We start from the raw sequence: 26,149 nt of genomic DNA on the forward strand, positions 1-26,149 counted from the left end.
ACACACACACACACACACACACACCTCCGCCTGGCTGTGAGTGCTCAGGCTGAGTTCTGCAGTGTCTCGCAGACCCCACGCAGCAATCCAGCTCACACTGTCCACTCCTCGAGCCTCAAAGGGCGCAGCAGCGAGCCCCGCAACGCCCCGCCAACACTGCACCCAGACCCCACGCAGCATTATCATCGGTTTGTCATTACTGGTGTCATGTTCTGGTTGCTAACAAACGCCATTGTAACACATAATCACTGATGTTCCGCTGTAACGGTGGTGGACTCATCAGAACAGAGTGGGCTCACAGAGGGGGGGGGGGGGGGGGGGGGGGGGGGGGGGGGGTGGCAGGAGCTCCAACAAGCCATTTAGGACAGAGAGTGAATACACATACTATACAGAGATGCTGTATGAGAAACCAATGTGAGTTTGGAAAATTGCACAATATAAATCTATTCTAGTAGACCTCAACAATGGAATTATGATCAGTAGAAATGGCCATGACATGGGACCTTTAACAAACACAAATCGTCTACAAAAAGCAGCACGCAGACTTTTGTTTTTCTGAGGCTTTATTGTCTATTTTCATGTGACGACTTAAAGCAATACTTTCCATCATATTTCTCTTCTAGCACAACACCAACAAAGAAGAAAACGAAGACTTTAACAAGGCCATTGCATGACCCAGAGAAATGCTGATCAGTCAATAACTGAGCTAGGAACAGACTGACGTGATAACAGTCGTATTAACAAATCACTGGCAAACCTTCTCTCCGCTCAGAGCTGTGATCTGACAGCTATCATCATATCATATATGTACATTCAGACCAAAGAAACCCAAAAGGAAAAAGTGTAAAGGAAGTCACTTTCCTCAAACTCAGTGGCTGCTTTGTTTGTACCAAGAGTCATTTTGACCTTAACAGTCCTCTTTACTGTTGACAAAATGAAACCTCTCCCTCCGACCCCATTATGTTGCTAGATATTGCATCTTAATCATTTCCACAGTATTTTTTTCATATAAAACATATTTTGGTATTTTTCTACATGAAAATATTAGGAAATAATTACAACCAAAAACAGAAAATTCCCTAAATCTCCCCGCAGGTGTCCAGAGACAAGTAGTCCTCGAGGAAGTAAAGGAGGAAGTCCACGAGATGAGAATCAAAATGGATAATGGGATGGCAAAGTTGGACCGAGGAGGGTTGGAGGGGGTCATAGTATTTTTCCCGGGGATGGACGCAGTGATCTGGGCTCAGAACCGGAGGTGAGCTTTGTGTTTGACCAAGTATCTGGGGAAAAAGTAGAAAATAAAAAAGGTCAGTTTGTGCAATGTCATTGTTTTCATGACTTTAAATACATCATGATGAGGCCCAAATAATTATAGCATTGCACACCTGTCGACGGTTTCCCAGAAGTGCAGGAACACGGGTCGGTCCAGATGGCGCCGGTGGCGGCTCAGCTCCAGCACGGACACATCCCACTTCTGCACGTTGGGGTCGATCTTCGCCTCGTCGTACTTCAGATGAAAAGCTCGAACTGGAGGGGAAACGTAAAGCATTCGTTTATATAGAGGATTCCGGGTCAAGGGCAGGATAAAACGAGCCACCCTCAGTATATAAACTATATCATCTTCACATTAATATTTGCATTTCGTATGGTGTGCCAAATACTTTCAGAAATGGAGAACCAGAGTGACTTAAGCTCTAAAGATCTGTGTCTGCTGCAGGCGGCCGCTAATATCCTGCTAGCTCGGGTGGACTGCATATATTTCCTGGCAATAAAAGCACTTTCACAGTTTTATGCATTGACGATTTGCTTAGAGAAAGGACCAGTGTGTAGAAGGGAACTATTAGCAGAAAATGAATATTTTATTGTGTTATCACATGACAGTATGAATCGTTGCATTCTCAATAGCTTCAAACTGCATAGCCGCCACAGTAACCCAGAGTGGACAAACAAAACGCTCACCTAGGGGCCGTGTCTTTATGTTCGCTGAAGGCCACTGTTTCCACCAATACCCAACTTTAGAACTATTTTTCCTAATTAATATAAGAGTTGTTTGATCTACAAAGATTTCACCGTTCTTTTGCGGTACAGGTTTAGTCATCATGCTCCAAGGACATTTGAGAAAATGTTGCAACTTTTACATAATTTTGGACCATTAATATTACTTCAGATAACCAAAAAAGCTTACAGACTGAACTTACTAATGTTACTTATTTTAAAATGTTTATATAACACAGCCTTTTGCCTGAACATTTGGACGATTTATATCATTGTGCTAACCAGAAGCGCAACAACAGAACATTAATCAATAATTAGATATTCACAAAATATTATTATAAATAAGAGAGAAATATATGCTTTACAGAAATGCGCTGGCTGATGAAAAAGAATCATACTTATATTGATAATAAATATAGCCTACAGTTTAGAAACTGGTTTCCTAACTACAATGTGCACCACATGCATGCATCATAGAAAGCCGCTCATCTGTAATAATGAACATCACACTGTCTGGATTTTTTAATGTACTGGTGCTTCGTAAAATTATTATACTGCTCAAACCTACCACCAGTAAAGTGTGGCAACAATGTCTCAAGGACCTTACTCACTTTTGGCAAAAATGTCAACAGGAGATCCATCAGGCAGCAGCCACGGCCAGCCTTTGAACTGCCAGGCAGGACCCTGCACAAACACGGCCACCACTCGATCCCTGACACACACACACACACACACACACACACACACACACACACACACACACACACACACACACACACACACACACACACACACACACACACACACACACACACACACACACACACACACACACACACACACACACACACACACACACACACACACACACACACACACACACACACACACACACACACACACACACACACACACACACACACACACACACACACACACACACATCTTAATGGTGCTTAATATTATACCACTTTATCATCATCAATGGGACACAGCGAAGATGAATACTCCATTCTGATTTGTCAATGTGGACAGTCTGCTCTTTCTTGATAGCAGTCCGTTGCTTAGGACACTCTGATCCAGGGACTATCAATCCGTAGAGAGACATTTTGTGAATTTAACGTCAGAGATGGATAAAAAAACACACATTTGTTTTCCCTCATTAGAAAACACCATGGAATATTTCTTGAATGTTTATATATATATATATATATATATATATATATTTGTTGAGAGCATGACACTTGATTCATGGTGGCTCAACTGTCCCCAGTAAATGAAAATAAGAGAAGAATAATAAGAAAAAAAGCACAAGGGAAGGAAACCGATGAAAAGAGAGAGGACATGAATCAGCGAAAGACGGACAGGAAGTTATCCCTAACAGGACTTAAACAGTAAAGTGGCAGAAAACCTAAAACAGTGTTGCCGCCATTTAAAGTGACTTTGCTGTAACTGCAGTTCAGCAATTGCCTCGCAGAAGGGACTATTTTCAATCAATAAATTAATGCTAAAATCAGTTTGTTGTGTCCAATTGTTGATTTATTTAGTTTCCTTGTAATAAGCAAGGTCGTAGACTGCATAATATCTCTTACTTGAACAGTGCCGTTAGATTAAATTAATGTTTTACTGTTTGGTTTGTGTACTAGAAACAGGAGTGAAACCGCCCAGTGAACCCCACAGCAACTGCCTCCATGACGACAGGATGTGAGGCGTTCCTTTCTTGTGAACCAAATAAAAAGTAGGACCCTGAGCTCTCTAAAAAGGTAAAACATGAGAATACAAAGTCGTGAGCATTTGGTCCCAGATAGATAATACTAATTCTGAAATGATTTGTGAAAGACTCAATCTCACCCGGATAAATGACAGGTGGCCGTTTCATGCGTAAATATTTTAGCTTTTTGTTTCACAATTTTACAATGAACTTGATGATTACAAATATATATATACAAATATAGAAAAACATTTTACATCACTATTAATATAATCCTTACCAGTCCTGTGGAGCCAGTTTGAGCGGCTGGTCGATGATTCGGTACGGCACGGTGACGCTCACAGTCGCCCCCCCCGGCTGGATCTGGTCTTTGCGTCTCTGCAGCAGAACCTCATTATCACGGTGGATGCCCTGCTTCTTCTTCTCTTCCGGCGTGACAAACCTGAATGGGCACAAACAAAATGAATAGTGTTACTTTATCTCATTTATAATACTTTATAGACGCTAAACACACTTGCTAAACACCAATACTATATTCCTAAAAAATGCTTTGGTATCAACGTAGGCTTTCTTTTCCCACAACTTGAGATGTGACTGTTAATATATAATTAATGCTAAAGAAAAACAAACAAAGGTATGAAACCAAATCTTCAGGAGCTTTTTTCCGCTTTGTTTGTGTAATATAATGCTCTAGTCTTCCTCTTTTCTGATTGAATGAGAATAATGGATGGGATTGGGATACTGCATTAGCCAGTTAGATAAAACGGACATGTCGTTGCACTGTGGAAATTGCCAGTTTCTTCATTTTCTGTTTGGTTTTATGACGCTATGTTCAGTGCTGTGGTAAAAAGTTCTGCCAAGTAACATTTCCCCGGGCCTGGTCTTGTGATCCTCAGCAAGGTAAAGTGATCTTGGCAGACAGGAGGAGAAGGAAGTTGTAAATAAAGATCAGGTAGAAAATCAGGAAGAACTCTGTTAAAATGACTAATAGATATTAAGTGGTTAGAAACAAGTTATCACTATTATCCACAAGTTATCCTATTAGTCATTCACGAGAGATTGTCATGACTGACGTACGACTTATGGGAAAAAAAGTGTTTAAGGTCGAAGAAACTTTTGTCCATATAGTGGATATCTGTGCCCAATTAGAAGACATTTCCTCCAGGTGTTTCTGATGAAATGGGATTGACGAAAAATCCCTTAAACATAATGCCTCCAGTCGAGGCTATTGGCGGCACTGAGCCATAAAAAATAGGATGGGCGTGCCACAGGGATAAATTCTGGGCTCAAACATTTTCACCATTTTTTAAATATGCATTTTACTCGACAGTGCAGCAACCTCATAACTTATAAAAACAGCTTTTGGTACCCATTAAAAAAAAAAAAAAAAACACATCTAGGGCTGCTTTTGACTAAAGATTTGTCTAGTCGAACAATAGTTGTCAATTCAGGCGATTAGTCCACTAATCGTTGGATGTTTATGATAAGTTATGATTATTAATATTATTTATGTATATATTTTCCCAAATTATTTTCAGTTTCAAAGGCTCATAAAGAACGTTATTATAACAGCATGGCACGTTGTGCTTCATATAAAATATACTTCTTTTCCTCCTTCGAGTAAAATACTTTTTTAGCCGACTAATGTTTAGTTGACTGATTGGGGGCAGCAAAAAGGTCAACAGGTAGATACACTTACTTCAGATCCTGCAGGAGCTCCTTAGCATTGAGCATTGTGATGAGTGAGGTGGTGGCGGCAGGGATGATGACAATGGGGGTCCGGGACCCTGTTGAGAAAATGATGATAAAAAGGTCTTTAAAAATATTGGTAGTGTCAAATAGACAGTCAAATAAAATGCAGTTTTATGCAAATAAAGAAAAAAAATTCTGTTATGTTACATCATATTCAGTATATTGCTTTTTATATGAATACCAAAAACATAGTCCAATTAAGTGAAATACGTACCTTTCTTTTGATTCGGTGGAGGTCTGGCTTGTGAAACTAGGAAAAAAAAAACAATTTTAGGTAAACAACTTTTTTTCAACAAACTAAAACAACAAGTACAACAATTCCACTAAGAATATTAATTTTTTAGAAATATAACCAAATTATTCTGTGAAATAATTGACTGGCAATAGCTCAAATAAAAAACTAAAATAAATAAAAGATCCTGTGTCAGCAAATACAGTATTAAACCTGCAAGAGGTGACTCCTTCCTTTAACCCTTCTTTATGCATGTCACTTCAGTCCAGTCATCATGGAACAAGATGCAGACTGATGTTGCTTCGTTGTGTTCTCACATATCCTCAACTCCAATCTTTGGGCACATATTTGCTGAGGAGTCAAACACACATTTGATTCTTCTCCTCAAACAAAAGTCCCTTTCATGGAGGCAGTTTCACCCAGAATTTTTTTTCCACGGTATGTTTATATCGAGCAGAAGTAGATATCCCAGCAATTTGGACCAAGCAGTTTTTATGCTCAAGGCCGAGATAAGTTCCGTATCATTTTATGTGGTAAGCAGGGGAAGGTCAAATGCTAAAATATCTAAGAGTAGGGATGTTAATTTTGATGCCAACATTTCAAAATTGTGATGGAACTTGTTTCTCTACAGTACAGCATGTACCAGGAGGCTCAAGAATGATGGGACCCTCTAATCCCAGGGACAACAGAAATATGTGTTTCGGACAAACATAGATCTTCTCCAGGCCTCGAGAGGATGAGGCATATTCTTTTGCCCTTTGTATGCTACGTAGTGAACAACGATTAGTTTTGAAATTGACACGAGGATAGCTAGTTATGTTAGCTGTTAGCAGCAAGTGGGCAGCACACATTCAGAAACAATAATGTTATTGGGCAAAGGTAAATTATAAAGTTATGATGATGTGTTCAAATGTAAAACATCTATAAAATATTTTGTTGAAAGGGAATGTATTCACAGACATTTATTTGTATCGATGCATCAAATTGGTTAATGACAATCCTAGAATTTCACTGGTACTGGTATTGAATAATTTATTTCTGACATTGTGACCTTAAAATGAAACCTGGTCACAGACACATTTTTTTTTTTTTTTTACAATTTCAGGTACATGTGAGAAAATCTCTGGAGCTACAACAACTCAAACGCAACAGCTGCTAGTGTTGAGTGTGATTGATTGGTTGGTTGGTCGGATAATATGGTGTATTCGCCTTGCAGAGTCCCTGAGGAAACTTTGGTTTAAACTGACTGACACATGAGGACAGCTTCCTGACATTTACTGACAGGCAAGACAGACAGGAAATGTTGGAAATCACAATCAGCCACATGTCATTCAGGTCAAGGCTACAGAGGATAAGGATAGAAAGGGAGACTAAACAGCTGGATATTTGACCTTTTAGAAAAAAAGGAACTTACTGCATAATGGAAGGAAAGTGGTTTTATTTTTTACCGAGTATTTTCTTAATCTAGTAGTTTTTTCCTGCTCCTCCGGATTGAAAATGACAGCAAGAATAGATAAGATGCTGGAAGTGGACATTTCATTCAATTGTACTTATTATTATCTATCTAAATATATGTAGATTTGATTTGTTACAGTTTATTTTATTTCAACTTAAATATGTGTTATAGATTTTTTTTCTTTATTTATTAATTTAGCAACTATTACTAACCCCAAGGATAAAAAATATATACATATTATTCTGAATATAAAAAGTATCCATTTAACAAAGACAGATTTCTGGTCCAAATCTAGTACGTGTCATGGACATCAAATCTTAAAAAAATGGATGTTCCATTAATGTTTTAAGTATTTCTGCACAAATCTCAGAGAGAAACACCGACCTGGACGCGGGACCGGCTGAAGCGCTGGAGTCTGGGCCTTTCGGGCGGATGCTCCTTCCTGCAAAACACAACACCAAAGGGTCACATTATTAAATATAGAATATATTAAATATAGCTAGCCTCAAACCAAGTAAATGTCCATTTGTGTTGCTGCGCACAGAAATAGAGTGGTCTAGGAATCAGTCCTAAACCAGGAAATTAGTTAGCATATTAATGCTTCTTTACTCCTTCGACACAAAGAAATGGTTTTCAGTTAAATTCCAGAAATATGGTCTATGGTTGACACAAGCTTAATAGATTTTCACATTTTGTTCCACAACAAAAATGTCAGTAAATACCCCACTGGAGAACGTCTGAAGCTTTTATGTGGCATACAAGTGTCGGTTGCTAACAAGTGACTCAAATAGATTACGAAACATCAACTTGCCTAGCATTAGCCGCCTTTAGCTTAGCATATTGACGTGAAGTCATGTGAGCGTAAAGTAGTTAGTTAATTAAGATTAACCTTCATTGATCCCAAGAGTCTCTCCAGCTACCAGTCCACACTCCGTATTTATTTGGTATGATTGGGACTTGAACCAGCGATCTCTCATTTACGAACCAAAGTCCCGACAGACTGAGCTACTGTTTATAACCTTAGCTCAAACGTGAGCAATTTAATCTGGCGATTGCATTTGCAATTCAACTGGTGTAGTGTTTTTGATTTTCCAGTTGAACAAAACATGTAGGTAGGCATTTCATTTTTATTTGTCCCACTCATGGTACGCAAAACCAAATGTACAATAATTGCCACAAAACATGACTACCATCATAAACATGTGTTAGCCACCGATCTTATTTTCAGCGATATTCCCAAACCCTATGAAAAAAAAACATTGCTTTCTGCCAAGAGAGCCCCGAGCGATGCTATCTTTTGGGTCGGCTTACAGAAATACGTCATCACTGCTCCACTCTATTCAAAGGCCTAACCCCATGAATGGTAATGATTTCTTAAGACTGCTTCACAACACTCATTTAGACTTCCAGACAGGCACTACAAGTAAGAATGTGTTAAATACCGTCATGGACAGTCTAAGCAGAACATTTTGATTAAGAAAAAAAGTTGTGTGAGGGGAAAATAAAGAAGCTCTATTAAGAAACGTTGAGCTTTTTTCCATGTTAATAGAATTATCTTCGGAAAACATGGTTCTTTGCACATTGCTGGACTCCCTCCATGTCACTATTGATTCACCATAGAGAAGTAGTTGTGCGTGCGAGTTTGTATGCATGTGCGTGATTGGTTGAATGGGAAGCCAGGGCTCTAAAGGGGGGGGGGCACACTAAGGGTCACAGACAAGCAGTAATCCATCATCCAGTGACATTTCTGCAGACCGAAGCTCACACTGACAGAGGAGCCTGAAGAACATGCAGACCGTGTTAAGATGGCGAATACTACCCATCAAAATATCCCAGGGCTTTGTGAGGCCTCCACATTATTTTTGTTGTCTGATGCACAAGTCTAAAAAGATAAAATCCGAACATTTAAGAAGCTAGAATACATTTTAGTTTCCTAAATTAGTCACATACGTAATCAACTACAAAATAGGTTGGTGATTCATCTTCAGGCTTTTGTCAAATTGTTTCGGGAGCTTTATTCAATCTTTCTCCATGACAGAGGAGACAAAAAAAGCTGGCTATTATGGTTCTTTTCCACTGCAGGACCTAGCACGGCTTAGTACGGTATGGTTAAGCCTTGGTAGGCCAGGCTCACTTTATGCTGCGTTCCCATTCAAGTTTAGTAGCTGGGGCAGTAACTATAGTAACGCAGTGTAGGCGGAGCAATGCTGCGTAAAACTGCCGTGACGTCATCTCCAATGCGAACCACAAAACCAAAACATCAGCCGTTAGCTGTTAGCACTCAGAGCTCACAGCTCCTCATATCTGTTCAGAAACTAGACAAAAGTTAAACATGTACAAAATAAAGACTGCCTGTGTCATGGCGAATACAGTCGCTCGTTCATTTATGTCTGTATAGGCCGTTGTTGTGAGTGTGGACGGTCGGAGCATATATAACGTTAGCTTAGCCTGATCGGTCCGATCTCCATTCAGAAAACACACATTTAAAAAAAGGTTTTTCGCCTGCCGACTTGTAAAAGCATTAATTCATGGTTTTTACTAACTTCGGCATCATTTTGAAACGTGAACTACAATTAATCACGGTAAAATGTGTTCATTTTGTTCAGAGCTCGAGAGGAGCATTTCAACTGAAGGGCCACATATTCAAAAGAAGCAAAGTTCCCATAAGATGTCTTCCTGCATTGAAGGGAATCATTGAACAGAATAGCAACTCCACCCCCTTTCTTATGCATTCTTTCCTGACTCATAAAACTAAAGTTGGGGGGGGTTGATTTGATAAGAACAGATGCACTGTTATTTTGTTCAATCCAAGTTTCTGTTAAAAACATAAAATCAAGATTGTGCTCAGTGATAAAATCATTGATTAAAAACTTTTTTCCTGCGGCGGCCATGACCACACACACACACACACACACACACACACACACACACACACACACACACACACACACACACACACACACACACACACACACACACACACACACACACACACACACACAGGAGCTTCACTGTGCACTGCTGAATGATGTGCAGAGTTTGACCCTTGAAGGCTGTTTCTTCTGCTCTGAAATTGAATATATTTGTTATTAATAGCATTTTTGATTTTCAGATTTCATTTCGGATTTGTGAATGGGAGAAGTAGTGGATGGAAAACATACCAAACACAAATTATTCAAAGTAAAGTATTTCATTTTATATACGGTAATACTAAGGAGGCATAGGCCTATATGATGATACGATTATTGATATTAAAAAAGTGATTTGTTTTTTGTCATTAGAAAGTGAAGTTATTTATTTGTAAGCTCCAAATCCTAATTTTTCCCTCAATGGCCTTTCCACCCTGAAAAAATGTGTGACACCAAAGGCCAAATGGCCTTGCCCCTAAAATGACGAAAATCCAAGCCTGGTACACACACATTCTTATCAGGCTTCGGTGACCGCAGATGGTGTCTTGAAGGTGGGGAGGTGTTTGACATATGCATGGAGATGAAGACGGGGGAGATGGTGGGCGTTGTTGAGGGGCGGGGGTAAAGGACATGCTGCCAACCCTGCGTATCGCCTTAATGCGGTCATTGAACTCCAGGAAGGAATTGGTGCCATCCTGTATCTCTTTCATGTGTTCAGCGATCTCAAGGAGGGTGGGCGAGGGTGAGTAGAGAGAGCTGTGGGGTGAAGGAAGAGTATCCTCAAAGGTGATAGGGGGGGTGAAGGGCGGTGGAAACTCCTCCATTTGGTTTCCCATAATCAAGACATTCCTCAGGCGGGTGCAGCGATACATCTTCAAGGTTTTCTGAGCGATGTGTTGTGTCTTTCTCTTGTTTTGCATCCTCTTGTTGCTTGTCCTTGGCAAAGGGAACAGATTGATGACGCAGGCAGTTGAATATGTGTCGCTACAAGGCCCCATCCCCATCCTGTCAACTGACACTTCCTGCCTGCCAATCAAAGCAGCTGATGTTAAAGTGAGCATTAGGAAAGCAAAAACCTTTGTGCCAAAGCTGTGGTTTTCAGGATAACATTTGCGCATTGTCAGCAATTCTTTAATAATATAAAAAAACTATGAGTGGGCTCCGAGGTCCATTTGAAATTCAATGCATCTCCCCCTATCAGGATCCCCATAGCTGCAGGATCACTGTCAATTACACCTAAAATGCTCTTCTGAAGCACAGCAGCTTGGGTGCTTGTACTTCCTCTCCATCAGTGATAGTCCATTTTGCACCAAGAGATGCTCTGCTCTAAATCACAGCTTTATAATACAGTATTAACATTATTGCAATATAATAAGAACCATCCATCAGTGTCTTCCCAGGTAGATGGTATATTTTTGGATGCATTACATAAAGCGCTTTCACACCGGATTACTTTTCCCAGGAATAGTTCCGATAGTTCCTGGGATTTTGCGGAACCTCAGCTTTAATCGGATATCTTGTAAGTGCAGCTACGATAAGTAATAATAAGGGTACTTTTATCTTGAGTTCTGTGCCAAAGTGCGTTAGCATTTTTTGCTCAGGGGTCATTTAGATGCTTCTTATGAGACTTGTGTTTTGGTAAAAATGGTTTGTATCGTCAGTTAGCTGAGATTATTTCCGTTAATCTGGTATAACACATTAATAGGTTTTTAAATATTACGATCCCCTGAGACACTGTCGTGAAAAAAAAGTAAAGTGCCCGCTGGGACTTTGGGGTTTAACAGGTTAAAAAAAAAGCGCAATATATACCGCAGGGGGGGGGGGGGGGGAATCGCGATGTCAGTTTTTTTTCAATACCGTGCAGCCCCAATATATATATATATAAATAAAGACAGAGCTCTGTTTTCCAGCCCGAGTCTATTTAATTGATTGTTTTGGTTGTGTGTGATTTTAATTAATTTGTTAGAATTAAATGTATTTATTTTATTTATTATATATAATTTATATATTTGAATATTATTTCACATTTCATTTGCAAAGTTGAATGTTCAATACAAAGTTATGTTTGAAAGGATGTACTTGAATTATTATTATTATTATTATTATATATTATCATTATGTCAGTGGTCTAAAATGGTCTTACAACAGTGCCGACAATATTATCGTTTATCGCAATAATTTCCGGGAAAATGTATCGTCCAATAAAATTAATTATCGTGACAGGCCTAGGTGTCAGCGCTTCCGGCGATTTACCCGGGGCTTCGGGTGGCGATTTACTGCCACCCGAAGTCCCGGAGTCCAGACTAGACTTCGGGTGGCAGTATACGCCGTGAAGTTGTTTGCGGCCTGCCAGTAAACCTAAAGCAGAAGAAGAAGAAGTGACATCAGCGGCTTCATTTGCCTCATCCTCCCTCAGGGACTTATTCCGGTGTGAACTCGATTTACTAGGACAGTTACGGGACTAAAGAGTTCGGCGGGACTAAGTACTGGGAACTAAGTACGGCAAAGTACTTGGTGTGAAAGCGGCTATAGATATGTACCAGGAATGGTCGCTTGGTCATTTGATTGACAGCTTGCTGGATAACTCTTCATTGTTCTGTGTCTCTAGGCATTTTTCAATGTATGAGCCATATTACATTTATTTATTGGCCTCTTAAAGATAGTAGCTGCCAGCGAATACCCACAAATATGTCTGCTGAGAGAGATACTTTGAATCTTATGTGAATTGAAGAAACATTTTATCTCTCAAAAAAGATACAATTTAAGCCTGGTTTGAAAAGGTGTCTACTGTTGCAAGAAAAAGTATGTGAACCCTTTGGAATGACCTGGATTTCTGCATAAGCTGGTCATAAAATGTGTTCTGATCTTCATCTAAGTCACAACAACAGACAAACACAGTCTGCTTAAACTAATACCACACAATGATATGTGTTCATGTTTTTATTGAACACACCATGTACACATTCACAGTGCAGGGTGGAACAAGTATGTGAACCCCTAGGCTAAAGACTTCTTCAAGAGCTAATAGGAGTCAGGAGTCAGCCCACCTGGAGTCCATCAATGAGACGAGATTGGAGGTGTTGGTTAAAGCTGCCCTGCCCTATAGAAAATACACACCAGTTTTGTATTTTCTATTCTTAAGAAGCATTGCCAGATGTGAACCATGCCTCGCTCAGAAGAGCTCTCAGAAGACCTATGATTAAGAATGGCTGACTTGCATAAAGCTGGAAAGGGTTCCAGAAGTATCTCTGAAAGCCTTGATGTTCATCAGTCCACGGTAAGACAAGTCGTCTATACATGGAGAAAGCTCAGCACTGTTGCTACTCTCCCTAGGAGTGGCCGTCCTGTAAAGATGACTGCAAGAGCACAGCGCAGAATGCTCAATGAGGTGAAGAAGAGTCCTAGAGTGTCAGCTAGAGACTTAAAGAAATCTCTGGCACATGCTAACATCTCTGTTGACGAATCTACGATACGTACAACACTGAACAAGAATGGAGTTCATGGGAGGACACCACGGAGGAAGCCACTGCTGTCCAGAAAAAACATTTGCAAAAGAGCACCTGGATGTTCCACAGCACTACTGGCAACATATCCTGTGGACAGATGAAACCAAAGTTGAGTTGTTTGGAAGGAACACACAACGCTATGTGTGGAGAATCCAAAGGGTTCACTTGCACCTGTAGAAACACCGATCAGCAAAAAAAAAAAGCGGAAACATTGTTCCAATTCACATCCGATACAATAGACTGGCATTGGAAGCATTTAAGACTGCGAGTAAATGGGCTTTTGAGTTGTGCTTGTCCGTCATTGCTCAGTAACATCTTTCAATCAGATTAGGAAATCCACAAGATATGTGTAAATCCCGACAGGAAGAGCTCTTTCCTCTGGTCTTACATGCCAAATTGAGATGTGCTTTATTCCTCTTACTGGAGAATGGGCGTCAATACAAATAGGTCAGCGGCCCCAACCCCCCCCCCCCCCCCCCCCTCTTTAACAGAGCAGGCAGCAACAGCAGCAGAGACGGCGTGACGTGGTGGGAGAGCGTATCGCCACCGAGCCTCGAACTGCCTTTCAGAGCACAGCAAAGCACTACCGCCTACTCGTTTTCCTCCTCCTCCCCCGCTGCTGCTGCTGCTGCTGCTTTCACCCGTCTCGCAGACAACACAGCAGAGAGCGCAGTGAATGAGGTGGGTGAAAAAGAAGAACATGGAAACAGAGAAAAAGGAGCAAGAGGCGAACAGGGGGAAGGATGTCAACACCGGAGCATGTGAATCATAAAGAACGAGCGAAAGGAAACGAGCATCAGCACAAAAATAGAAGAAAAGCATCACCAACGGAGAGATGTAAGACATGTTAATCATGCAGAGATTATCTAACCACTGCTGGTTTGATCTACAAAACAGGATAAGCAGGGGCAGTTAAAGCACCCAGCTAGCTGTCCAACCACTGGCTCTCTACTCGCTGGCCAAAGGCAGCGGCGGCAGCGTGAAGCCTCGGGGGACAATGCGCCAAGGAAGATGGAGAGACTGCAACACTGGAGCTTCGGCACATGTCCTTCTCACGCACACCTAGACACATGCCTGTGGTAGACATCGACGAGTGTCCGTAAGAGGACCACATTCTCCCTTCATTTTGGGCAGCCACATGTGGGCTGGGTCAAAGAAGATTTGACGCACATTGAGGGGAAATAAATGGAGGAAGCACACACTGCTTGTGATTGTGATGTGGCTATAGGCAGTGACCAAAAGGGCAATGCATCACATTCAAGAACGATCGCTGCCAGAACGAGATGAGTTTCTAGATTCTAACGGGTGAGTTTATGCTGTGGAGATGCAAATGACCTCAATGCTAAGCTGACAAATGTTTCAGTTATGTGCCGTAGAGGACGTGATGGGTGTGTCTTTATGAAAAGGAAACACTAGTTCTATTTTGGTTGATTCATGCAAGAGAGCCGACAGAAGTCTTTTCAGGGCTTCTGTGCGATCTCACAAACCACTCTTTGTCTCGTCGGGGTCCTTTAAGAGGGTAGTGTGTAACTAAGTAACACACTGTGAGACCACACTCGACTTCTGGGTGCTCGCAGCACGCAGACACAGGCTCTTCATTCTGTAACCATTACTCATCTCGATGCTGTTCAAGAGGCAAAGTATGTCGTTTAACTATTAACAAACGTTACTTCGCCTGGAAGAAAGTCCAGTTAAATATTAAGAAAGCAAAAAGCGAGTGACTTCTAGGAAAGTCTACAGTGAACGGCATGTTGTTGTTCCGGCCTGCTGGGGAACTAACCCCACAGAATACAGAACTATGTTTATCGTTATAAATGTGCATGGGAAGTTCCTAGAAGAGTATTTAGCATTTGGATGTTCCTCATCTGTGAGGCCACGAGAGACTGAGGCAGGAAAGAGTCAAGGCAAGAAGGGAAATAGATTTCATGTCTTTTCACTTTATGATACTTGCATGAAAAAAATACATGTTTTTCAGACACACGGAAAAATAGACGACATTTTTTTTAAATGCAAGCAATTGGTTTTGTAAAAAAGGAATCCTGACAGCAGAGGAGGTAACGGACTTTGATTTAAAACTAAAGACTAGGATTATAAAATGATCATGGAAACCTCAACCGACAATAAATGTATTGCATACTATCTTGGGGCAGAGGAAGATATAATCTCTTGGGTTTATACGTCAAATGTGTTAGCATACAGTTACTCTTTTGAGAAGTAACAGAGCAACATAATACATCATTTAGAGTGCATTTGGTTGCTTGATAAATGTAAGTCCACAAATTAGCTTTAGTATCAGTGTCCAACTCCTGAGGGAAATATCTGGCTGCTAAATGCTCCAATATTTTCACCAGCTGGTCACTAACATTGTTCATCTGTTGTTTGGTACAGGGCAGCAATACAGTTAAGAGCTTTGTAGCAGCTGCCTGATTAGAGCTGTGGGTGTTAGCCGAAAGAGTGAAAGGGACCAATTCTGGCTTTTGCTAAATCAACTTCATGAACACGGAGGTTGATTGACTGAAGACTACAAATTGATGACAATTAACTGACCTTAGAAATGTACCCTGAATATTTATGTCATGGCTTTGTTGTACATACCTTATTTGTTGTCCATATAATTAAAGTCTAGCCATTTAAATGTGACATGCTGTATCTTGTTGCTCATATATGTCTTCTTCTGTCTCCTAGGCGATCACATGACATGCAACAGTAGAGCAGAATAGCAGCTTACGGCTCGTCAGACAACAACATCGTATGGGATTGTCATGTGATGAACATACATGGGAAATGAGACCAACTTCTGCCCTTTAAGCAATCCTGCGAATAAATCAGCCTCCAGGGAATGAGGACTTGTCAGAAGACAATCAGCCTTCCAAACGTGACTGTGTGAGTGAATCGGTCCTGTTGAAACCATGCAGTGGAGACGGCGGCACTGCTGTACGCACGTCACTAACTTCCTCTATCTCCTCTCACTGTTGGGTCTTCTGGTGTTTCTGGTCCACCTGCCTAAAATCACGGGTATGCAGTGGTGGAAGGGTCACCCTGTGGTGTTCGGGGGTGGTGAACTTCATACCACTAAAGCCAAATGGAACATGAGCGCCCCGCATTCAGCGTGGAGGTTCGTCATTGTTCCTCAGCCAACTTTCAAACCCAATGCCAACATGAGCTCCCTTGAGAAGGATGCCGTCTACTCTCCTCAAGGGGACCCAAGTGTTCACAACACTCTGGCAGCCAACACTAGCCAAAGTGTAGAAGAAGATCTTAGTGCCACTATAACCCAAGGACCGTTCACTTATATCATCAACGAGCCAGACAAATGCGCAGACAGCAGACCCGCGCCATTTCTGGTTTTGCTGATAGCCACAGAGGCTCGGCAGGTGGAGGCAAGAAATGCCATACGACAGACATGGGGGAACGAGAGCGTGGCCCCGGATGTGGGTTTCATCCGGCTCTTTCTGCTGGGGAAAAACGACGGAGAGCTGGGACTTTTACAGCAAAAGATGCTGGAGGCAGAAAGCCGGAGGTATCATGATATCATTCAGCAGGACTTTCTGGATTCCTACAAAAACCTGACCTATAAGACATTGATGGGAATGAACTGGGTTGCTATTCACTGCCCAGAAGCCGGATACGTCATGAAGACGGACAGCGACATGTTCGTCAACACGGAGAACCTCGTTTACAAGCTGCTCAGGCCAGAACAGCAGCTACGGAAGAACTACTTCACGGGAAATAACATGAGAAACTTTGCACCCAACCGGAACAAAGACAGCAAGTGGTACATGCCCCCTGAGTTGTACCCGGGCGACAAGTATCCCACCTTCTGCTCTGGTACTGGTTATGTCTTTTCCGGAGACTTGGCCATGAAAATCTATCGCGCTTCGCTAAGAATTCGCCACCTGCATCTGGAGGATGTGTATGTCGGAGTATGTCTGGCCAAGCTCCGGATCGAGCCCACTCCTCCACCCAATGAGTTCCTGTTCAACCACTGGCGTGTTTCTTACTCAAGCTGCAAGTACAGCCATCTTATAACGTCACATGGGTTCCATCCCAATGAATTGCTGAAATACTGGCATCACTTGCAGATCAACAAACACAACGCTTGCATCAACATATCGAGAGCAGGGAGGACACGCTCCAATAGACTGAACAGAGAGAGACCAGCTCAATAACTTAAGATAATATCATTAAACACTCTTTGTTTGGATACAATGTCATCTCAGCTTATGCTTTTCTTACCTTGAGATCAAGGGATGAATCCACACATGAACCATATGGTGACTCCAAATTCTGCATTCATGTTGTGTAAGAACTCAAATTCTCAACAAAAAAAAAAATCACCAATTTTGTACTAAAGATGGGAAATGTTTATATGTCAAACCACTGGAGGGTTAATGTACAGCGGTATATTTTACAATGGGATAAGATGCGTCACTGTGGTGCAAAGGCTACTGTTTTTCAATAATGTGTGTGTTTGGGTGCAACAACTAATCGACTTACTCGATTAAAATCGATGACCAAATGAGTTTCCAACTAATTCAGTCGTCGATTCATTGGTAACGCCATCACCTGTGTTTTACGCGCCGTTAAACTCCAACGTTATCAGTCTTTTTATCGGTACTGGAGACATTTAAAAAATACATATACATACATATGTATTATTGCTACATAAACATTATCTCGCAGTCTTAGTGTCGACAACTCGTTTCTAATATGCAAAAAGACACAAAAAAATGCGTCTATGGTCGGTGTATTTTCGATCTTTCCAATCCAGACGAGATCTCTCTCCCCCGTCTGTGTGCGAGGGGGCGGGGCAGTTTACACACACGCGGCTGCAACACACGGCGGGGATGGCGGAGAGAAGCGCTCCAAGGTGTGGTTAAATGTTACCCGTCTCTAGGTGGACAATGCTCGTCAGGGCTCGACATTATAAATGGCCCGCTGGCCCGGAAGCACTATTTAGACACCCCGGGCCAGCATAACGTACTTTCCACTTGCCCGCTCGGGCCACTAAAAATATTGTTTTAAAAAAAAAATGGTTCCTGTGGTATTGGTATTTTGACTAGCAATTTTGTTAAATTGTTTCGTTTATCAACGCTACAACATAGCGTTTCGTGAGCCGCTTGTCGTTGTTGGGTGAAAAGCAAACAGCTGTTTGCTGCGCAGCGCGAGCAGGCTCCCGTGAGCGGGAGCGCGCTCCTTCACTACAGACTATCGCGCCACCTAACCATTCCCCAACATGTTTTTAATACCAGCGGTAACCGGCCAAGCGCTGGGCAAAAACCATCTTCAAATGAAAGAAAGTCACTGGAAGAGTTAAAGGAGAGTGACAGGGAGTATGAGAAGAAGAGGGAGAGAATGTTTCAGCCAGCTTGATCGATGGAGTTGGCTTCTAGTGGTGCAGTGACGCGTCCTAAAACCCTTTTATAATCTATCGATTAGATTTATGATTCGAACATTATAAAAGTAGGGTAGGCATGTGGAGATTATCCGGCTGAACAAAACGTGCATTTATCAAACAGGTTTGTTTTCCACAGACCTTATTTCCAGCTATTTTCCAAAACCCTGTGGAGAAATCCCATTGCTTTTTGTGGAGGGAACCAGCAGCTTACTTCCTGGTTTCAGGAGGCGTCACTGCACCACTCAATATGATGCCAATATAAACAAGGTCTTCTGTCGGCTCTGTACATCAATGCCGACCTATGCTGACAAGTAAGTGAAGAGTAGAAAATATAAAAGGTATTGGCTTTAGGGAAATGTCCCAGCAGTTTAGGATAATGAAGGTTCTAATCTAATCTATAGCCATTACATTTCTAACTCCTGATGACAGGAAGGCAGAAAGTGCATTATACAAATAATAATAGCATTTTTTAACAATGACCACAATATAATTATTTTAATAAACCAAATATGAACAATTGAGGAAAATGAGGAAGAACTGATTATTCAAATGTTGTAGAACAAGTAGTAATGTAGTTAGTGCATCAATTACTATTGCGTGTTAATTTTCTTCATTATTATTCGATTTTTTTTTGGACGAATGCTCCGGGCCAGTGGTTACAATGGTGGGGCCAGTGATAATACAATTCCACCGGCCCGGAGGGCCAGTGGCATTTTACCCTTAATGTCTACCCCTGCCCTGCCAATAGTGCAATAAGTGTTTAGCATGTAAGGGCGGTAACACGAGCAATTTGTCTAAACATTTAGCAAAAGTGCACCACATCCAGACGGAGAAATGCACCGGGTTCGACTGTCTTTCTAGTACAGGCATGAAAACGGGTCAGGGGTGAAAAAGGTGAGAAGGATATTATCCCTCTAGGGGGGTCCGGGGGCATGCTCCCCCGGAAGAACATTTTGAATATTCCATATTTTAAAGCATCAATCTGATGCATTTTGAGATGCAGGTTTTTTTGCCAACCTGGGGAGAGCTGGAGAAACTTAACTTCAGCCATGAGTCAAAAATATTATGACCTCCTTACTAAGTATTATCAGGGATGCAAACTCATCAGGTATGGAAAAGGTGACAAGGACCCGAGCCCCCTGACCCCACGGAATATCGGCTTTAAAATGAGGAATAACAGGATTTTAGCAGTCAGAACAACTAAAGCAGCAGTGTTAATAATAACAGAAACGCTACAGAGTCACATCTAATAGAAATATATAAAAGCATTTATTTTAATTGTGTAGCAGTCAGTTTATAATTTTGGCAGCACTGTTGAGCATTTTGAAAATCTATTGTCATGCCTCTTTGCAAGGCTTAGTCTTTCTATCTTTATGGCATCTGGTGTAAAGTAACTAAATTCATAAACTCAAGTACTATACTTGGGTACAATTTTGAGATACTGTTTTGCTACTTTGTTCTTCTTCTCCTCTACAGTTCAGAGGTAAATGGTGTACTTTTCCTCCACTACATGTATTTAATACCTTTAGTTACTTCACAGATCAGGATGAATGATGTGAAATCTAATCAAGTGTTGAATCAGACTTTAGTTCCACCTGGAGTAAATCCACCAGCTACCCTGCAGTCTACAAAGTCATTCAAACTAGCTGCACCTTTACCAGCTTTGAGAAGACTTTCATGATCAATCATTATAAAACATATCATATATATTATTCTGAAATGGACCAATCTGCACAATGACTACTTTTACTGCCGCCACTTTCACTATATTTTGATGAGAATACTTTTCTACTTTTACTTGAGGAACATTTTGAATGCAGTACTTTTACTAACAGAGTATTCCTACACTCTGTAACTTCTACTTTTACTCAAGTACAAGACCTGAGTACTTCTACTTTTAATCAAGTACAAGATCTGAGTATTTCTGCGGTCCAGTCTGTACCACAGTGACTCCGGACCGCACAGTTAATATTAACGAACGCACCCGTAGGTAATTATTGCAGATCTACATGAATCACACAAACGACCTATTTTGGATTCAAAACGGCGAATTTCGCCGAAAGGTGAGTGATTCTCATGCCTGCTAGTAGCTCTGTAGCCCCATCCACGAGTAACTTTTCCACGTCAGCAACACACGGAGTTAACTCAATTATACAAACATGGGTTAATGATTAGAGGTAACTGAGGTACTCTTTATTTTGTTAAAGCTTCAGCTAGCGACCAAAATGTAATGCAATAATATGTATTCCTGGAAATAACATTTGAGAAAGTAAACTTGACTCATGTCACAGAGTTACAGTCACCAACTCATTACCTTTTAAAACATGTTTGTTTAACTTCATGTAGCTACAAAAGACAGATTAAGTGGATGGGAAGTCCGATGCTTTAAGTCATTACATGGCAGTAATCGAAAATATGATAACACTAGCAGATGCTCTAGCAGATAGCCTTGATTATAAATGGAGTGGCGTTCACATGCAGTGTATCTATGGGATGAGTCACAACACCGTCAGCACTTACCGTCACTGACTTCAGGGTCATGCCGTGGTAGGTGCCCATGGTATCAATTTTGAAACCCTCCGTTTCTATAAAAACAACACAGAATATGTAGATTACAGACAGAATAACACGGGACATTTAAAGCATAACATACAATGATGACACTGAGGAACCATACATGAGGAACATTTGACAAATATCAGATTAAAATGCAATATAAAACGTGAGGGAAAAATGGAATTTGCAGAAAATAATTTAGTGATTTTCAATATGATAATATTTTATTGTCAAATCAAATGTCACCTCATTTATGTGAAGGACGTGAAACGAGAGGAAGTCGACTTCTGTGAACAGGATTGCCGTTACACCTGGTAATCTTTGTTCAATCTTTTTTTTTCATTCCATTTGCGTCGTCATTCGTGTGTAAATTAAGACGGGCAAAGCATGTAGCGAGTACTGCACACACACATTTGTAGAAGATTAAAATGAGCTACAAAAGCAGAAATCAAACTCACCCTCTTTTCCTTTGAATCGCTCCTGATCGTATCTGTTGTAGGCGGCAGGCACAGGCTGCTTGTTCCTTAGGGACGGGTCCTGGATGTATCAAACACAAATAAAGTGTTACTGTATGTGCCCGTCAGTCGGACACTACAGGGTCACAACCGAAGCAATAATTCATAGACTTGCCACTGCTTTAATAAGTTAAATAACAACCTTTCAGTTCATTTTGAGATTTGTTAGGAAATAAATTACACCATCTTTTTCTAAAATAAATAAAGGAATACTTGCTATTGAAATGCATCAGAGTACTTTACATCTCCGTCTACCCCTTTCGGGTCTGAATATCTGCTGTCATTTGACTGGCAGTAAATACAATTTCTGAGGCCGTCCAAGCATTCTTTCCCGCTTAGCGCCAATTCTTTATTTTGACTGAAAAGGGGGCGGGGCTATACTGTCTTTAAGGAGTGGCTTAGTGCTGCTTTCAGCTATATATGGACACATGTCTGGCCATTTAGGCTTTAAGCGCCACTGAGCAACTTTCATAGGAATGAATGGTACCCCGCCTCCAACGCATATTTACTGCACACGGTATGTCCTTCTTACCACTTGAGTAGTGTTTGGTGCGGGCCTCTGCTCGGGGGCGCGCCCTTCTTCTCTGGCTTTCACCGACTGAAGGATGGCGAAGATGTTCTTGGAGAAGTTCTGCAGAGGAACAGGAGAGAGAAGGATGTGCCGAATTCAACCACCTTGCACAAAATAAATGATTTTTTCATAATCTGGTGAACAACAGTAAGTGAGTTACGTCAAGGCTTTTGGGACCAGACATAAGGCTTACACGTGAAACTGTCCTTCATTAGAACCATTTGCAACACATCTGGATAGAAGGATGTGCTTTCAAGTTGTCCATTACAAATAAGGAAAATATTGTGAATACACTGTGATTTAATTATTCAGTCATTAAAAGACCCCTAAATGAATAACCCCAAAACTCTACCAATAAAAGAACCTAATGCAACAAAGACACAATTGTGTAAAATAAATATGAAATTGTATTACAGGGCTCGAGCTTAAGGACAACATTGTCAACATAAACACACACACAAAACATTTAGCAACCCGCGAAATACACACACGTAGCTACAGCTGTGCCCGCGAATTCCTGGCCCGCAAATTCGCGGGTCTAGCTCTCTATGGTCTAGCTGTACTGAGTGTGTATTTCGCGGGCTGAGTGATGTCCAATGGCATCCCGTGGAGGAATTCTGAAATGTTTTACCGTTACATCACAAAAACGCACAGCAGAACCAGACCCTGGAGCGCCGGCCTCTTTATTTACTTACTCCTCTTCATCCCCTATGGGTAATAAGGCTGAGAAGAGAACCCTCCCCCGTATTTAGTCCTTAGCAATATGCTGCGCCTCTCCCCATGTAGGGATGGGTACCGAGCCCCGGTGTTAAACGGGCCCCGGGCCGGAATTATTAAAGACAGTGGTAACGTTAAGCTCCGACGTTAGTGGACTTTTTATCGGTACTGGAGACATTTAAAAAATATATGTCATATGTATTATTGCTACATACACATTATATCGCAGTTTTAGTTTCACCAACTCCGTTTCTAATATGCAATAAGACTACAACAGGCGTCTATGATGTATTTTCGAGCTTTCCAATCCAGACGAGATCTCTCTCTCCCCCGTCTGTGTGCGAGGGGGCGGGGCCTCCTGACTGTGTTACAGACTGTCATCCTGGTTAGTGGTCACTCTGGGTTCTGTCTTCAGGACAGTGTTGGATTGTTTTGTTTATTGGATGGGACTTGATTGGATTCAATATTAGAGTAATTTTCTCGTTTGTTTAAATATATTTGACCTTTGTTTATGTGATTGAATGATTTACTCAAATAAAAAGGTTGATGGATTATCATCTAATGATTTGTATGATGTTTTATTTATCTTAAAGGTCACTTTGAATGATTTTAACTAATGATAATGTAGAAAAACTAACATTTTAACTTCGGGACGGTCCACATTAATTTCGGGACGGCTTAGATTGTATTTCGGGACGGTTCCGGGAGGATGGTGAAAAAAGTTAGTCGAGAGCCCTGGTATTAAAAGCAAACTGCAAAATGCTCTTCTTAAAATGATGTGGCGCAAGGGATACGTTCTAGATTTGGCCATCTGTGTACAGATTAGATATGGAAAGTGGTTTAAAGGCTGCCGGAATTATTACTGTAAACATATGGCCACTCGACAATATAATGGATTTGAGATGAGCATGCCAAAAGGCGCATTCACACCGCAGTACTTTTCCCACAAAGGTTCATGAGAACGCTTTTGTTGCGTTCACACCAAAAAGAGCCGGAACTAAAATGAGTTCATGAGAACCTTTTCACCCCCTTTTCCGTCCCTGCTAGAGAGCAGGGACTTTCGTGGGAGAAAAAGGTTCCTATTTCTGATTGGCTGGGCGGATTGCAAACCACCCCCCGTAAAACTCCCAAAAAGTTTTGTGAAGTCGCCATTTTATTATCCTCGCATTAGCATTATTAGCATTAGCCCAGCGCAGACACGCAGAGAGACTAACTTATGGCAACACAAAATAAAACATGGGAGCGGTGGAGATGAGGAGGTGTCGGCGTTCTGGCGATTTACTCGGAAGGCTTCAGTAGAAGCTGCTGGGACTCCCAGCAGCTTCTACTGAAGCCTTCCCCAACTCCGGGGACTTCCGGCCGGGGACTTTGGGCGGCAGTATACGCCGTGAAGTGGGTTGCGGCCTGCCAGTAAACCCAAAGGAGAAGAAGAAGAAGTGAGGTCAGCGGCTTCATTTGGCTAATCCTCCCCCAGGAACTTTTTCCGGTGTGAACGCGATCTGTACTTAGTTCATGAGAACTAAAGAGTTCTCATGAACCTTTTTGGGAAAAGTACTGCAGTGTGAATGCGCCTAATGTCCTTCAGTGATAAAAACTCATAATTTCCCAGCTAACACTGGGGGTGAAAAACATTCTGCTGCTGCCATCTAGTGGTTGGGCTTTCTATTTAGCTACACTCAGGGTGTGGAACCAGTTGGGCTGTCTTATTCTGACACAAATGTCACAGAGAGTTCAGCACGTTTGATAAATAGGGTCGGGGCATTCTTGGATCAGGTATGCACATTTTAGTACAAAGTCTCTCATACATGCGCCGTTTGAAGGCACTGCTAAATGGTCACAATAATGGCAAATTCAATATCTGGTAATGCGTACAAATATTATATATTTACTAAGATATGCAGAGATTGAAAATTTCCCCCCAAGATTTTCTGTTTCTTGTTTTGTTACTTATTACTCATTTCACCTAGGAAACTAATTGTTTTTATAAAAAAAAGAAGGTCAAACTTTCTCTCAGTTCTTTTTCACAGTTACTTTGAATGAGCACACATTTCTACATGTGTTGTATACAGCAGCCCCTTTCCTGCTACAATTAGCACCTCAATGAGAAGATGTGAAGCACCAAGTGTTTGACTTCTTCGCTGTCCTCAATCTGTAACCCGTCATTTTTTTAAATAGCAAAACAATTATATTTAATCAAATGGTATGTAATAAAATAACAGAGCATGCATGTGTTAGTCTTCAGATATTTTCCAACATTTTTTTACAGCCAATGTAACCTTTGATAACTACGTGGTCACATTGCCGAGTGAAACGGATACACATCGGTTACTGCCATGAGAGCATGTTACCATATTTAAATGGTACAGTTAACACAGGGTGATTCTGATGTTAGGCCAATGTATCGTTGGATCCCTAAAATGTACATCATTTGTTGATTTCTCTACTTTATATAGCATTCCTATCAATTGTTTTATGGAATATACTTTGTTAATTATTCCAGTGGTTGGGTGAATCGTCACAGTGATCGGACTCTGACCTTCCCGGTGCTCTGCAGGATGGTGGTCCTGGTCCTCCACACCCTCTCCCTGCTGACAATGTCTCTGGTCACATCCACTTCTGCGTCCACGAAGCTCCTCTGCTTCAGGGTGATGTCATCGTCCAGATCCGTTTTGATGGTGGAACGTTTCTTGGCCATGATCTTGGCTTTGATGGCGGCGATTTTCTCCACAGACATGGCCTCAGACAGTGATCTGGAGGAAGAGGATGATAGTGAAGGTCATTTAAATTAGGGATGCTCCGATCGCCAATTTTGGGGCCGATCGCCGGTCCGA

General features: G+C 41.4%; 2 protein-coding genes across 3 annotated transcripts in view; one reads left to right on the forward strand and one right to left on the reverse strand.

Annotated features, from left to right (window-relative positions):
- Positions 1–545: 545 nt before the first annotated feature.
- cdc73 (cell division cycle 73, Paf1/RNA polymerase II complex component, homolog (S. cerevisiae)) overlaps positions 546–26,149 on the reverse strand; it is a 31,453-nt gene continuing 5,849 nt past the window's right edge. Inside the window, exons 7-17 of the mRNA XM_034104355.1 lie at positions 25,855–26,068; positions 22,563–22,661; positions 21,974–22,052; positions 21,480–21,544; positions 7,531–7,588; positions 5,673–5,708; positions 5,406–5,493; positions 3,987–4,148; positions 2,607–2,707; positions 1,386–1,527; positions 546–1,280 (exon numbers count right to left, since the gene is read on the reverse strand). Of these exons, the coding sequence (XP_033960246.1) occupies positions 1,244–1,280; positions 1,386–1,527; positions 2,607–2,707; positions 3,987–4,148; positions 5,406–5,493; positions 5,673–5,708; positions 7,531–7,588; positions 21,480–21,544; positions 21,974–22,052; positions 22,563–22,661; positions 25,855–26,068 (1,081 nt within the window). The 3' untranslated portion in view covers positions 546–1,243. The remainder of the gene's footprint in view (positions 1,281–1,385; positions 1,528–2,606; positions 2,708–3,986; positions 4,149–5,405; positions 5,494–5,672; positions 5,709–7,530; positions 7,589–21,479; positions 21,545–21,973; positions 22,053–22,562; positions 22,662–25,854; positions 26,069–26,149) is intronic.
- LOC117462228 (beta-1,3-galactosyltransferase 2-like) lies at positions 14,129–18,158 on the forward strand. 2 transcript variants are annotated; one of them, XM_034104356.2, is made up of 2 exons: positions 14,129–14,866; positions 16,247–18,158. In XM_034104356.2, exon 2 carries the CDS (start codon positions 16,471–16,473, stop codon positions 17,728–17,730), a length of 1,260 nt encoding a protein of 419 aa, XP_033960247.1. In that variant the 5' UTR covers positions 14,129–14,866; positions 16,247–16,470; the 3' UTR covers positions 17,731–18,158. The 2 variants fall into 2 exon arrangements, with proteins under 2 accessions (XP_033960247.1, XP_033960248.1); XM_034104357.2 differs by lacking the exon at positions 14,129–14,866 and adding an exon at positions 15,125–15,201.

The sequence above is a fragment of the Pseudochaenichthys georgianus genome, chromosome 17 (assembly GCF_902827115.2).
Source record: "Pseudochaenichthys georgianus chromosome 17, fPseGeo1.2, whole genome shotgun sequence".
Taxonomy (NCBI): domain Eukaryota; kingdom Metazoa; phylum Chordata; class Actinopteri; order Perciformes; family Channichthyidae; genus Pseudochaenichthys; species Pseudochaenichthys georgianus.